The sequence below is a fragment of the Rattus norvegicus genome, chromosome 19 (genome assembly GCF_036323735.1).
Source record: "Rattus norvegicus strain BN/NHsdMcwi chromosome 19, GRCr8, whole genome shotgun sequence".
In the NCBI taxonomy this organism is placed as follows: Eukaryota; Metazoa; Chordata; class Mammalia; order Rodentia; family Muridae; genus Rattus; species Rattus norvegicus.
The window spans coordinates 32,228,399-32,244,138 of NC_086037.1; the positions used below are offsets into that span (position 1 = coordinate 32,228,399).

At 41.9% G+C, this 15,740-nt stretch overlaps 1 protein-coding gene across 12 annotated transcripts in view; it reads right to left on the reverse strand.

Annotated features, from left to right (window-relative positions):
* The window catches only part of Chd9 (chromodomain helicase DNA binding protein 9), a 223,110-nt gene that overhangs the window by 114,020 nt on the left and 93,350 nt on the right, over positions 1-15,740 (reverse strand). For 10 of the 12 annotated variants that reach the window (XM_063278586.1, XM_039098055.2, XM_039098060.2 and 7 more), the window contains exon 2: positions 11,486-13,098. In XM_063278586.1, the coding sequence (XP_063134656.1) occupies positions 11,486-12,934 (1,449 nt within the window). In that variant the 5' untranslated portion in view covers positions 12,935-13,098. Of the gene's footprint in view, positions 1-1,085; positions 1,243-11,485; positions 13,099-15,740 lie in introns of those variants that run through there. The other 2 variants (XM_039098064.2, XM_039098063.2) reach the window with 1 other exon arrangement.

Consider the following 15,740-nt stretch of genomic DNA (forward strand, 5'->3'; position numbering starts at 1 on the left):
CATAATATTTATATAGATAAATAAACTCTTCTTGAAAAGTTTGAGGGGGTTGGAGAGATGATTAAGGGCAAGTTGTGTTCTTCCTGAGAACCTGAGTTCCATGTCATCATGCGCACCAGGTGGCTACAATCATCTGTAACTCTATCCAGGAGATCCAGTACCTCTGGTCTCCACAGGCATCCACACTCATGCACATAATTAAAAATAAATCTTAACAAGAGGAGGAGGGCTGATTGCTTAGTCTGGGTGGTGATACATGCCCCTAATCACAACACTCAGGAGACAAAGTCTAGGAGTTCTGAAGCCAGCCTGGCCTGCATAATGAGTTCCAAGGGACAGGTGGACCACAGTGAGTAACCCCATCTCAGAAAGACACAAAAGGAGCGAGTGCGGGAAGCAATGTAGACAGTGGTTGATGGTTTTGTTGTACTTTATAATTCAGAAGTGGGAAGGGGGAGAAAACATGGTTCACTGAGGTACTTATTTTTTGCAACACACAGTATTTCATAAAAACAAGTTTAATACAAACATAAACATTTCACTGAAGGTAGATTATAAAAACACTGTCATTAATTTTTAACCTACTTTGTTGATATTACTTATTAAAAGCAAAACATATTTATCTCCTTTGCTGTAAGATATGGGAGAAAGTCTCCAGCTAACTCCTGCTAGAGGTTAAAAAGTATTTTCTAATTAATTGCATTGTTTACTAATACGTCATCCAAATTAAAACCACAGAAAAGTGAAGTTACAATTAATGAATTAAAATCACAGATCAAAACCAAAATACAACAAATTACAGACCAAAAGTCAACAGGAGACACAAATTACTCTCAACCAAAAATTAGCAGTTAATAGAAGGAAACAGAAAGAAGAGGGACAGGGAAAGAGACTGAGCAAGTAGGATAGAGTTTAAGAAAGCAAGCCTAATCTCTGTCTGTCTGTCTGTCTGTTTCTCAATAGAAAGGACAGATACACCTCTTTCTTTTTAGAACTTTGTTTATTTTGTTTGGGTTTTGTTTTTAAATTTAATAGATTTATTTTATAAATATGGGTGTTTTGTTTGCATTCATGTCTGTACATACCTGGCCAGAACAGGGTGTTGGAAACCAAAGGACTGGAGTTCAGGATCGTGTTCAGCCACCAAGTGGGTGCTGGGAACTCTACTCAGGTCCTCTGAAAGAGCGGCCAGTGCTCTTAAGCACTAAGCCACCTCTCCAGCCTGCAAGCCTAATTCACTATCTGAAAATGAATTCACATAGTACAGCTTGTGAAGAGCCTCATAAAAGCTTTATATCCTATCAAGTGATAAAAGAAAATAAATACTCAAATTAGTAACCCTCATGATATGATTACTCATGGTATAGCAATTAAAAGTAGAAGGGAGTAGCCTACAATTTGCTAAGTAGGACATTTGTGTAAACCGCACAACTAGCATCAAGTTTCATGGTGAAATACAGAAGGTGTGACTTAAGACCACATGGTCACAACAATGTCTCTGTGGTGGGAGTCTTGTGAGTATACGCCCAGGAGGAGGAGAGCTGGGTCACGTGACTGTTCTAACTAGTTTTGTTGTGTTGTTTTCATGAGCTTTCTTTCCACAGTGCCGTCAGACCAGTTGACCCTCCTACCAACAGTAATGCTGCACAAGCTCTCCAGCGCTTGCTGTCACTTGCTTTCTTACCTTCTCTCCATGGGAGAGATGAATAGAAAAGTAGTTTTACTTGCTTCCCCTAACGAACCAAGAATAATTACTCTGTATTTATATCCACACATTCCTGATGCTCTCAACCTTGGACAGAGAAGCTGCTGCTGCTTCCGTCAGTTTTTGAGACGGGGTCTCTCTATGTAGCCCTCACTTTCCTGGAACTCACAGAACTCCTCTTTCCTGAGTGCTGGAGTCAGAACTATGCATCACTGTGCCAGGGCAGAGAAGCCCCTTACTTCAGTCGGCAGGAGTTAGTGCAGAGACGCAACTGCTGAAGCAGACATCTGTGAGCTTTCAGCCACGGGTGAGATGGCCATGCGAACCACCCCATGTCAATTCTAGAAGCTCCCAGGTCTCCTGTCATCTGGTGCATTCTTCAATTTCCCTCCTGCCCCTGCCCCTGCCCCTGCCCCTGCCCCTGCCCCTGCCCCTGCCCCTGCCCCTCCTCCTCCTCCTCCTCTACGTGTGTCTGTCTGTCTGTCCTGAAGTTAGCCTCACAGATATAGTTTACCGTACTGGTGCATTTCTTGCTAGATATTAAACTATTACTATTATAAGTGGGTATTTTCTTTCACAGCAAGGTTGTCAATAAAGAACATAATTTTACATGGTTAGTGCCAATACTAGTCACACAGTATAGAAAAAGACACTGAGTTTGGAAAGAGAAACGAATCTGCTCAGTATGTTAAAATGAGTCATTTTTAACGGTGGCTCTTTTTGTATAGGTCCACATCCATGAGGGCAGGTACCTACCAGGACCAGACACATCTGATCTGCTGCAGCTCAAGTTACAGGCAGCTGGGAGCTACTTACCTAAGCTAAAGTAATACATGCACTTCACATATCCATAATGACACAGGCATCATTTAATATGCATGAATATGGTGTTACCTGGATCTTGTTGGGCAGTTCCGATTCCACATAGTAAATTGTGATAAAAATAATTTTTTTAAACTTCTTTTACTACTTCATTTAATTAGGCTAATATTCTCTCTCTCTCTCTCTCTCTCTCTCTCTCCCTCTCTCTCTCTCTCTCTCTCTCTCTGTGTGTGTGTGTGTGTGTGTGTGTCTCTGTCTTTTTCTAGACAGAATTTTTCTGTGCAATAGCCCTGGCTGTCCTAGAACTCATTCTCTAGGCCAACCTGGCCTTGAACTTTGCAGGGGATGCTGCCCGAGTGCTGGGACTAAAGGGGTTTGCCGCCACCACCTGGTTTGACTTTCTTTCTTATGGCCCAAATTAATGTGTGTGTGTGTATGTGTGTGTGTGCGAGTGCACACACACATTACATAAATACTTTAAAGTATTAAATTCTGATCAATTCGAGATGTTTCTAAGATTAAGTAGACTGTACTCTTATTACAGATCTGCCTGCTTTCTCTTTAATGTATCGAACAGTGTTTGTTCTGTTAAGGTGTAAATAGTCAGCTAGAGACATGGCTTAGTGTCTGAGACTGTAGCTCTGCCGAGGACTGAGTTTTATTCCCAGGACCCACATCATGCAGCTCACAACCACCCATACCTGACTCCAGCTCCAGGAGAATCTGATGCCTCTGGCTTCCTAGACTGGGAGCACACACACCCACATGCGCACATGTGCACACACAGACACACACACACACACACACACACACACACACACACACACACACAAACAAACAAATAAAAATTTTAAAATAAAAAAACAACTTATTAAGGGTAGAGAGGAAAACTATTTATTTCTATCCTTTGCAAATAGCAAGGCCGATGACCAATTTAACTTCCTGGTCACTAAAGTCCAGTTCCTGAATGAGGAAACACAGCAGTAAAGAGCAGCATCACGAGGTAGAAGCCACAGAAGGTGGTTTCTAGAACCCCAATATACCAAAATCTGTAGCTAAGCCCCTTATATTAAAACAAAACAAAACAAAAAAAAAAAACCTTGCACAATGTCTGCAATAAATTCTAACCATTCTCTGTAACATGGTGTGGTAATATAATGTCTCACCATAGGGGGCGCTGCTCTCATTGCTGGTCAACTGTAAAAGTACAGACTTTTATCTATGAAAGAACATTGTGACAATAAGCAAGTCAAGGCCTTCGTAACTCATCTTCTTGTTAGTATAGGAGGCTATAGAAATATCTCACCTAGAGCAAAAATCCAGGAACCCACGAGAGAGTCAATTTGGGGGTACACAAATATATATTTAAGTAGGGAGACAACACCTGTTTAAAGACTGTCCTTTTTCCACAAATTGTAAAGTGCTCCCTGTATAATAAATGTACAAAATGTGGTCCACAGTTAACCAGGGTGCATTTAACTGAAAGTTAGTATGTGCTTCCTGATAAGCACTTGATGCCTCTTCCTTTATCAATGCTACCACATCATAGTAAAGTATTTCTTCCATTCAGTATACTTTCAGCTTAGTTACTCTACTGGGGAGACCTAGTCAGCCACATTTCACTATTATAAAATGGCTATGTCAAAACTCTAGATTGTCTGAGTAAGCCAAAGGGCAAAATAGAAATTGTCTAGCAATTTACCTACAGTTGGAGGATTAATGCTTGGTTTTGAAATGTCTGTCAAATTTTCTAGAATAAAATGCCCCACTTTAACTAAAAAAATAGAATATTGTAATTGCTACACAGAAGCTACAGAGACGATTTAAATGATATATCTATACAATGTCCTAAAACAGTGATAGAGTTTTAGGAGTTGAAATAAACTACCAAGTTAGTCCACTTCCCACCTACAGAAATCTTCTTAGGAAAATTCTGGACTAGTAGTCTACTTCCCCGCTTTCAGTAAAAGAACCTTATTGGAAACTTCTTCCCTAAATTCCACACATGATCTCATTTCTGCTTGCTAGGCCTCATTCTGGCCTCTGAAGTCTTCAAACATCTGAAAATAATTATCCGTGTTTACCTTTGGGGCATTTGGTGTTATCTTACATACAATCTTTTAAGTTTTTAGTTTGTCTTGCCCTGGGATTGTTCTCTCTCTGCTAATGGATAACCTATTCCCAACATTACTTGAAGAAAGCCATAATTTTCTATACCTGAAGGTTCTCAACAGTACAGGGGACTGGGGATTGGGGATAGGGGTGTACCTAAACCCCAAAAGAGGCCAAAGCACACTGGATTACCTCCTCTATCACGCCATACCTTATTTCTTCAAGGTAGCGTCTCATGAACTTGGAGCTCATCATCTTTTGGCTGGACTGGTTGGCTGGCAAGTCCCAGCAGTCCTCCTACCTCTGTCCCACACAGTGAAGGAGTTAGCGCAACAGCACACCTGGCTTTTTGGTGGCCGGGAATCTGACCTCGGGTCCTCACGCTTGCACGGCAAGTGCTCTTACCCACTGAGTCATCTCCCCAGCACTAGAAATGTTGAGTTTTGACTGGGAAGAGGGGGAAATTAGCATATTATTGTTATATAGTATATAACCATTAAAATGCTTACCCAAAGTGATAGTGGAATCAAAATAGGAGGGGTTGAGTCAACAGTGACTATTTACTATGTACCTTGACGTTCATTGTCTTTTCTCCACCTCAGTTTCCTCCCATGTAAATTAAAGCAAATGATCAAATCCAAATAAAATGTTCATTGTGATGGCCCACTATGTTAATGTATGTCAAGTATTTAGATACAGCACTTAAACTTTTTGCCAACCACTGACCTGTTAGCTATTATACTCTCTTAGCAGAAAGCTGTTCTGTGTGCCTGTTTGGTTAATCCTAGGCTTTGGAAGGCAGAGCCAGCAAGATTGTTGCAAGTAGGAGGTAGAGGCCGTTCAGGTTTGTATAGTGAGTTCCAGGCCAGTAAGCACTGCATTGGGTATCGTCTCACTGGATACTTAGGTAACAACAGTGAGGCTTGGCTTCTAACTTTGTTTCTTAAAATTGCAACACTGTCTGTACAGCAGACTTCACTGGATACTTATATAACAAAATGTCAACAGTGGTTATCTTTCCTAACAACCTCACAAGTTCTTATTTCATTCTTTTCTTCCTTCGCCCCCTTACTCCTCCTCCTTCCTTTTTGAGACAGGGTGTCACTAAATAGTCCAAGCTTGCCTAGAACTCTAATCTTTTGGCTTCAATCTCCAGAGTATGAGGAATTGTGGTCATATCCCATATCTATTCCGTATCACACATGGCAATATTTTTTACCTATTTGTCTTTTAAATAATCAATCTGTTTATAACAACCTTATATTAAATTTGTTAGGAAAATACTACCTTAAAAATAAGCCTTGCAGCCAGACATGGCTGTGCACACCTTTAATAGTCCCAGCCTTAGGGGAGGTGAGGGCTAGGAGCAGAGACAGGAGGATCCTTGGATTAGAGGCCATCCTGGTCTACAGAGTGAGTTCCATGGAGCCAAGGATACACGAAGAAATTCTGCCTCAACAAACAAACAAACAAACAAACCATAAAACAAAGCAAAAGAAACTTGCAGACTGCCCAACCTAACTTTTTCATGATTTTACGTAATATTTCTGTAGCTTAAGAGGGGAAAGAACATGAAGAAGTTAAGCAATGTTAAAAAATTATCAGAACAAAAAGCTAACAAAGCTTCATATAGAAGCATATATGTTTTGAATGCCAGTTAAGCCAGGCTCCATCTCTTTGCTATAGAATGTGTACAGTAAATTTGACTCACATGTTATTTGCACTTTGCAAAGACAAAAACTAAAGACTATTGTAAAATAGAACAAAATATTTGTTATAAAAGAAATTTTAAAAAACCCTAGTGTTATTCTGGCAAATTTTTTTCTTCGAAAACAAAAGCTGAAGATAAGTGAGTATTTATTCTCTCTGCTTACAATGTTGTAAAAATCACTTGGAAACACTCACTGTGGCTTCTCCTGCCCCTTTCCTTAGTTTTTTCTCCTTTTCCAATAGCAACTAAGCACAGTAGCACTGTGAGTGTGAGACCAACCCTGTCCACAGAGAGTTCCAGGCCAGGCAAGGTACGTAGTGAGACCTGGTAATAAGCTAGGTGACATGTGTCCACATGACTGCCACTGAAGGAAAAAGAGTCAGAGCTTAGAGACACTCTTTTTTTTTTTTTTTTTTTTTTTTGGTTCTTTTTTTTGGAGCTGGGGACCGAATCCAGGGCCTTACGCTTCCTAGGTAAGCACTCTACCACTGAGCTAAATCCCCAGCCCCCTGAGCTAAATCCCCAGCCCCGAGACACTCTTTAAACACTTGGCTTCCCCATCAGTTTCATATATTTGAGTGACGCACCACCAGTTACTTTTCAGAAAGAAGATCAAAGAATAATCTCGTCTACCGTACAGCGTTTGTCTCAGGGCTTCCTTTGTTGGTATGTATACACAGCTGTGCAGCGCAGAGCACATGGAGGGATACTTTAGGGAATCAGGAAACCCAGGAGGGCAGCCATGTGCAGCATGAGTTGGCCTGTCTCACTGTGAGGCCTAGGTCAGAAGTAGATCAGAAAAAGGAAAAGAACACCACTCACACTTCTGTAAGTCTCTGAACATCTACAAAATGAAATTATTGCAAGATAGAGCTAAAGAAGCCTGATTTAAAAATGAGAGAGAGAGAGAGAGAGAGAGAGAGAGAGAGAGAGAGAGAAAGCTGGGCATGGTGGTGTAAACTTTTAATCCCAGGAGGCAGAGAGAGGTCCCCTTTAATCCCAGCCTGATTTAGAGAGTGAGTTCCAGGAGAATAAGAGCTGCACAGAGAAACCCTGCTGCAATGAACCAAAGCAATAGCAACGAACAGAGAGAACTGGAGCTGGAGAGGTGGCTCAGTAGTTAAAAGCACTAGCTGTTCTTCCAGAGGACCCAGGTTTGATTCCCAGTATCCATATAGAGACTCATACCCATCTGTAACTCTATTTCCAAGGGTGCAGAGCACAGTATAAGCAGGTATGAGACCCATGCACATAAATTTAAAAAAATTTAAAAGTCCAAATGGAATGCTCTTTGAAATTTTCTGGACATTGTTTTCACAGGAAAAAAAAAAGGTTAGTAGTTTTTAAACCTTATTATCAGTACAGAACAAGATGATGTTTCTAAAAAGTGGTTTTACTTACTATGCATGTGTACATTTCTGCATACGAGAGCAGAGGAGAGAAGGATGTTAGATCCCCTGGAGCTCGAGTGATGGGCAGTCGTGAGCTGTCTGATACAGGTGCTGGGAGTAGAGTTTGGGTCCTCTGCAAGAACAGTATGTGCTCTTAACCACTGCCGTCTCTCCATCCCAAGACGATTTATGAGTGGAGTTTTAAAAGAATTCCTCTTCCATGCCTGTATGTTTATGTGCTAGCAATGGAGGAAGCCACTTCCCTCATCTATATGACCCTGCAATCTACGAAAGCCAGTCCTTACTTTCAAAGTTAGAAACTTCTTTAGAAAAACATGAACTGGAAGACAAAATAACACCAGCAACAACAAACAACAACACACGTTTGCTCTTAGGAAGCAAAACCAAGCAAGAAAGTAAATAAGCTTAATGGCTCATAATTGATTATACATTGGACGAAGTAATTAGACAGGGCTACTAAGAGACTACACACAAACAACAATAGACTAACCTGAATCCTGCCATTGGAGAATTTCTCCAGGCTCCTGCTGACTAACGTGGCTCACCCTCCTTCCAGTAGAGGGAGCAACATCCTAACCCTCCACAAGTAGAGTGGAGACAGGTTTGTGCCTTTAAAGAATATCTACGCATATCTCCTGCACGCACATCTTAGACATTTCCAAGCCTGTGCATTGATACTCTGGTTGCGGAACATATAAACATAAAATCAGACTTGGCCTGGAAGCTTCCTTCCTGAAAAGTCTGCCTCAGAGCTACAGAAAGTGCTCAGAGAGAATTGTCAGAGGGTTTTTACTCAGCTGTGAATCTCGTCTGCTAAGATATTATCTGCCATTAAATGACTTTGTGCCACTGGCAGAGCAGTGACAAGCCTGCTATGAGGATAACCAGCCACCGCTGGACTGGACTTGAGACGTCCCACATCTAGTACTATAAACCTTGTCAAAAGCACCTGCACCTGGGAGGCCATAGGCCCAATGGAGAAGGCATTACTGTTGTTTTGCTAAGTGGATATGATATGCCTGTCAAGTACCTTCTAAATAATCATGTTTATGCCATCAGATTACAGCCCCTGCCAGCTTTAAGTCAGAGAAGTATTACTTTTGTGGTGAACAGCAATTAACTGGTTAAAGTGCTGAGAGTATGTGAACGTTGACTGTTCTGCCCTAAATGGAACATTTGTATGGCCAGTCCAAGGCTCAGAAGTGGAAGGAACAAGGCTCAGAAGACATTTCACAAGAGGAAGCATAAAGGCTGTCAGAGTGGAAGGCAGGGGTAGAGTGCTGTGAAACGTGGTCTCCTGGGCATGATATATCTACTGCAGCTGTGCACACCTCTACACACGATTGGATCCACCACCAACATTCAGGCATGGAAGCAGGACAGTTTCACAAGGTCCTGCCTCTCTCTGAGTTGTTAGGGCAGGGAGAAACACTTCCTTCTGGTCCCTATAAACAGTCCCGCACCCATACTCCTGTAAGCCCTGTGATGAGAATCATCAGGTCATACAACAAACAAAAGCAAAAGGAAACTGGAAAGGGGACAAGGATCAAGAGGAAACAAAGGAAGTTATACCGTGTTTGTCAATATGACCATACTACATTATATGCATGTATAGATTATGTGTTTGGAAAGGTTAGAACAAAGTTTTGTACTATGTATAGTTAATATGTGCTAATAAAAATCCGAGTGTGCGAGTTGGGGATTTGGCTCAGTGGTAGAGCGCTTGCCTAGCAAGCACAAGGCCCTGGGTTCGGTCCCCAGCTCCGAAAAAAAAAAAAAAAAAAAACATGAAAAAAAATCCGAGTGTGCTAAAAATGTTATTTGAAATAAAATGGAGCTGGACTTGTGGCAAAGGCTTGTAATCCCAGATAGGTGGAAGGCTGAGCCAAGGACTGTAATAATCTGTCTGGACTACAGAGTTAGTTCGAAGCCAATCTAAGCAGTGGAGGAAGAACGTACACTGAGCCAGGTGCAATGGCTCCCTCTTTAATCTTAGCTCTTGGGAGCAGAGGCTCAGATTTCTGACTTCTGGGTTACATGCAGCCAAAATGACACAGAGACCCTGTCTCAAACCAAACCAAACAAAATCTGTTTTAAAATGAAGACTAAAAGAGGGCTGAGAGAGAGAGGGAGAGAGAGAGAGAGAGAGAGAGAGAGAGAGAGAGAGAGAGAGAGAGAGAGAGAGATTGACTGAGAGAACCCTGGCTGTCCTGGAACTCGCTCTGTAGACCAGGCTGGACTCGAATTCAGAGACCTGCCTGCCTCTGCCTCCCCAGTGCTGGGATTGAAAATGTAAGTCACCACACTTGGCTATAAATAAAATAAAGCTAAAAGAAAGAAAGAAAGAGAGATAAAAGAGTCTCGTTCTGCTACCTTCGCTCTGAACAATCTCACATGATCATAATGTGGAGTTGTATCTTATTCCTGGGGTATCATTAACATTTTTTCAGTGATAGCCTTCGAGGTCTTTCTAATGTTTATAGTAATCCATTAAATTGGTATATGATTATAAGGTGTGATGTCTCCAGTTTCCTGCTAGAAACAAAATACCTTTGGGGGCTTGAGAGATGGCTCAGCAGTTAAAAGTGCTGGCTGCTCGTCCAGAGGACCCTGGCTCAGTTTCCAACACCCACGTGACAGTTCATGACTCCAGCCCAAGGGGATCCAACAACATCTTTTGGCCTCTGTGGGCACCAGACGTGCACATGGTACACAGACATGCACAGAGGCAAAATACCCATACATAGAAAATAGAATAATAAATTTTAAAAATTTACTTAGGATATATTATTTTTGCTATGTTTGTGTCATATTTTTCAAAAGAGTCTATCAGTTAATAAAGCCAGGCACATTATTAATTTCCCCATAAATATGCCATCCTTGAGCATGAATATCAGAACTGGTGAGAGAGCTCGGTAGGTAAGGGTGCTTGCTGCCAGTGGAGACATGTTTGATCCCAGAATCCAGATCTGGATTGAGAAGCCAGGGCCCCAACTTCTGTATGCACCTTGGCCCGAATGCCTTCCCGTACATTCACATCACAGATTTAAACATGTAGCAAAAATTTTTTTTCAAAGTATGAGCAGTCAAAAATTGTTTTTCATAAGTGAAAGTGTTATACATTTTATTATTTTTACAACATACTGAATCTTAAGTGAAGTTCCATATTACCTTGGCTTTAAAATTTTGACTTCCTGGGGCTTTGCTATGTATTTGGTTTCTCCACAGTTCCTCTACTGTACCCAAACCAACCTAAACTCGCAACCCCGCCTCAGCCAGCTGAGAGCTAAGCCCACAGAGGCAAGCTCCACAGGGCCTGTTTTCTGGGTTTCTTCTTCTGTGCTTTACCAGTGATCGGGGGATGCTTGGTTTGCTGGTAAGTCTGCATGAGCTGGTATAGAACATCAATACGATGCCTATCGTAGTCATGCTAATACATTTCCAAACTGTTTTCCTACTTAATTATTGTGGTTACTAAGGTTTAATTTTAACAAGATAGCCTTCTAGTAAACACAAAAGCAATAAGACATATTAAATCTCACAGCTCCAAAATACAAAGAATTCCTCTTCAATAAGGTTTAGCAGCAAGATAACCTGTCACAATGGACACGTTCGATAGCAACCTGACTTTTAAGAACTCATCAACAGTCTCATCTAAAATGAACTGAGCGAGCCCGCCCACCCACCCTCAGACTGCCACAGCAGATGCAGAGAGCTACATACCTGTCGCTGTAAACATAGGTGACTTCTGCTGGGTACATGTTGGTGGCTGTTAGGCAGTGGGGAAGGCCAGCCCCGAGCCTGATATTGCAGCTGAGTCTGAGCCATGTCAGAAGGCCTCGCCATGAGATGCGAAGTGAACTGGCGATCAAGGTCATGATCTAAAACATGATTTGAATTATCTTGTCCAAATGGTGATTCATCAAACTGGGGGAGGAGACCCTCCTGCAGGAGGTCTTCTGGGTCAAGTCCCGCAAATGGTTCTGCGTGAGATTCCACTTGATGAAGCAAGTTCTCATCTAAAGATGAAAAACCATTGGTTTCCACGTGGTCATTGAAATGACCCATTGGAGGTCCTGAGTCAGCAGGATCCGGGAAGTCCATGTGCATGGGTGATAATTTTGAGTTGCTATAATTACCCTGAGGATGTGACGAATGCAAAATTTGAAAATTATTTGAATTCAGTGATGGAGTGGGGTTCAGGATGTGCGGAGTGGGCTCTTGCTTCATTCCCCTATGAGGTGAAAAGGAGTTACTTCCAGCAAAATCAGATAAAGCCTGATTTGAATGGCTGGGGGTGAGACCTGCCGGTGACTGAAGGAGACTGCTTGGGGACACGTGACCGCTGGAGAAGGAATAGTGTGCAGGAAACGGCTGCGAGTTACTCACAGAGCAGGAAGTCATACTCGGAGAAGGTCTGTTGTAGCTGCCGTCCTGTTGGCTGCTACACTTGAGGAAGTGTGCTGGGGGGTTCGCCGTCGGAGAAAACTGCACTGGAAGAGTCTGCTGTGAGGAAGGGGCACTGGTTAGGTGGTTAACATTAACTCGGTGTGCACCGGAAACATTAGTGTCTATAAAACTTTTAGCCTGGCCAAGAGAGTTTTGCCCTGGGTTAAGATTGGTTCTGTTTTGTTGTGAGCGGAGGGAAGAACACTGTGTTTGATGTTCACCGGCCTGAAATAAGGCAAAATCATGGTGCGTCACAAAGCTTTTATTTTGATGCAGAGAGTGTGAATGTCCTTGTTGATGAAAGGGGGATCCATTTTGATTAGAGAGGCCAGTAGCTGTCTGGTGACCCCACATTGGGCTGCCGTCTGCTACATCTTGAAACAAGCCATTGGGTTGGTTGGGGGGATGGATTGGAGAGCAATTAAACTGAGAGTGTGGGGATAGTACATGTTCAACAGGGCTGCCAAAAGACTGATTAACTTGATGAAATTTCATTGAGTCGAATTGGTTTAACTGTTCGAAGTCCGCCATCTTCTGATGCACTGGGGTACCTTGTACATGGTTCAGTGAGTCTATGTGCAAAGGTTCGAACTCTGCACCCAAGTTCAGTTCATCGACTAGCGAGACGGGGCCTGGCTGTACAAATGCATCATCCGACAAGCCTTCTAAAGTCTCACCAAAGAGATTGGCATCATCAAAAAAGTCCATCATTGGGTCTGTCATTTTGACACTCCACTGACAATTTGGGTCGTCCACTCCAAACCGAGTATGTTCAGCTTCCCTGTGGTAGATATGACTGTATCATTTCTGAGGGTCGTCAACTAATCCAAAACAGGCCAGGGCTCATTATTGCTCTACATAACGGCATGTCATGAAGCGCCAGAATCCTAGGAAAATAAGAACAAAGTAATTTAACTTTAGTAGTAAGTATTCACTAAACTTCTATCAAGAAGACTTACCAGAGTACGTTGTGTATGACAATTTATTGCAAATAGGTTATTAATATTCTGTACAGGAGAAAACAGGCTCCTGTGTGGGACACAATTATTCATTTAAAGGTAAAAATGCATATCACTTTACTTGAAGTGCATTTATCATGATGAAAGAATGTAAAGTAACCTGGAAATAGCAAAGGGCGCTTCACACTCCAGCGTGACATGTCACACTCCCAGCACCTGTATGCAGTGAGTAGGTTATCTAAGGCACTGCCTTCAAAATGGTGTATGTTTAAGAGAGCTTGTGTCAGCTAGTCTTGGGTTAGTTGGAGATCACGATCACTTGCTCCAGGTCCCATGGGGCATATGCAGAAAAGCCAGGGCATATGCAGAAAAGCCAGGGCATAATTGTAAGGTTGTCATGAGAAGGTGACCCAGAATGAAATAAAACTCATTTGGTTTGGTTAGCTGATAGCACTCCCCCAAATCTCTGCTGGAACATAACCTCTTGTATTTCCCATGGTGCCTTTGCTTATCTAGCAGGAAGACCAGCCTGACAGCCAAATGACTTAGGAATCTGAAACAAACCTAAGTATCTCCTGTAATCGGTTGTATTTATTGCTCCATCTCAGGTGAAACTGTTAGACCATTAGGAATGAGCATGCTTCATATTTATCTATCAAAATATATGAATACTGAAATTTAAGCTAAGTAGAAACAAAGGGGGCTGGAGCTGAACGAATGATGAACTGGGTTTACGACAATCTAAGAAAATAAAGAAAGCTTAAGCTGGGTCTGGTGGCTCCACTTCAATCCCAGCACTTGGGAGGCAGAGGCAGGGGGATCTCTGTGAGTCTGAGGCCAACCTGGTTTGAAGTGTGTTCCAGGACAGCCAGGGCTACATAGAAACCCTGTCTCAAAAAGATAGAAAAAGAAAAAAGAAAAAAGGGAAGAAAGAAAGAAAGAAAGAAAGAAAGAAAGAAAGAAAGGAAGGAAGGAAGGAAGGAAGGAAGGAAGGAAAGAAAGAGGGAAAAAATCTCAAACTCTAGATAAAATCCCTACTAACTATGCAACTGTAGAGATGTTGTTCTTTTGAAATCTGAAAAGTAACAGCTATCAAACTTGTATGCTTGTTTGTTTGGTTGGTTTTGCTCAGACAGGATTTCTCTGTGTAGCCCTAGTTGAACTTAAACTTACTCTGTAGATCAGGCTAGCCTCAAAGTCACAGAGAACTGCCTGCCTCTGTCTCCTGAATGCTGGGACTAAAGCCACCACCATCAGGCTTAACTACCAATATTGAATAACTTATACCCAGATATTGATGTATTCTTAGTCACAATGGTATCTATTGCTTTACTAAGTAACAGGTAGCTATACTTGGCAGTGTATGCTCATACTCCTAGCACCTAGATGGTTAGGCAGAGAGATCCAGCGTAGACAGTCTACACTACATAATGAGTTTCCAAGGACAGTCTGGACTAAAGTGTAAAACAAAACAAAAACCAAGCACTTCATATTTCAACTAATTGGAGAAAACTATCCTGTAACGTAGAAAGAAACTGAGTATAATGAAGGCGAAGTGTAAGGAGATAAAAACCCAGGTACTACGGCTGTCCTTTAATGAAGAACAGAATACTAGTCACTAAGCACAAATCCTAAGGGGAGAATGGAAACAATAGCTAACAGCGACTTGTTCATCTTTAAGTTGATTTTAGGAAAAGTAGATACAGTAAAACTATTACAAAGACCATATTACTATGTGGCTCTAGGATTTCACTGGATTATAATATACTATAGTTCATGGTGCAAAATATGTCTATAGTACTTGTCAGATGAAAACCTAGTTTTTACTTCCTCAAAATAAAAAGTTTTGGTGTGAAAAATTTATAGGCCCTATATGGCAAAACCTGATAGCACACGCCTGTAATCTGAGCACTCAGGAGGCTGAGGCAGAAGAATGTCTATGAGTCTGCATAGTTCCAGGACAGCCAGAGTTACATGCTGAGAATCTGTCTAAAACAAAAACCCACAAACAACCAGGGCGGTTTTGAAATACACAGTCCTATTTACTCACATACTGAGATGGGAGGATTGTGAGTTCAAGGCCAGCTGTGGTAGTCTGGTGAGAGACTGTCTCAAAAATAAGTAAATAAAGATACAAATGTTTGTCAAGGGACACCTTCAGCAGCTACCAGACTGTCTTCCAGAGAGACAGTCCACATTCTCCCCAATAATATGTAAATTCCACCCACTCAGGACCCTGGCTCTCAGATATGTTCTAGAAGAAAGAGAAGAAACCACACAGGGATACTAAAGAAATACAGGGCACACGCCTGTAATGACAGCTCCTCAGGAGGCCAACCTGAGCTACATGGAACCTCACAGGGATACTAAAGAAATACAGGGCACACGCCTGTAATGACAGCTCTTCAAACAAATAAAACCCAGGGAGGAATAAGCAAGAGGACAAACCACCCATAGGGAAAAAAGAAAACTTTTATAAACTATGTGTCTGATAAACAACTTATATTTAATGGTGGTATATATCTTTAATCCCAGAACTCAGGAGGCAAAGGCAGAGGCAGAGAGAGGCA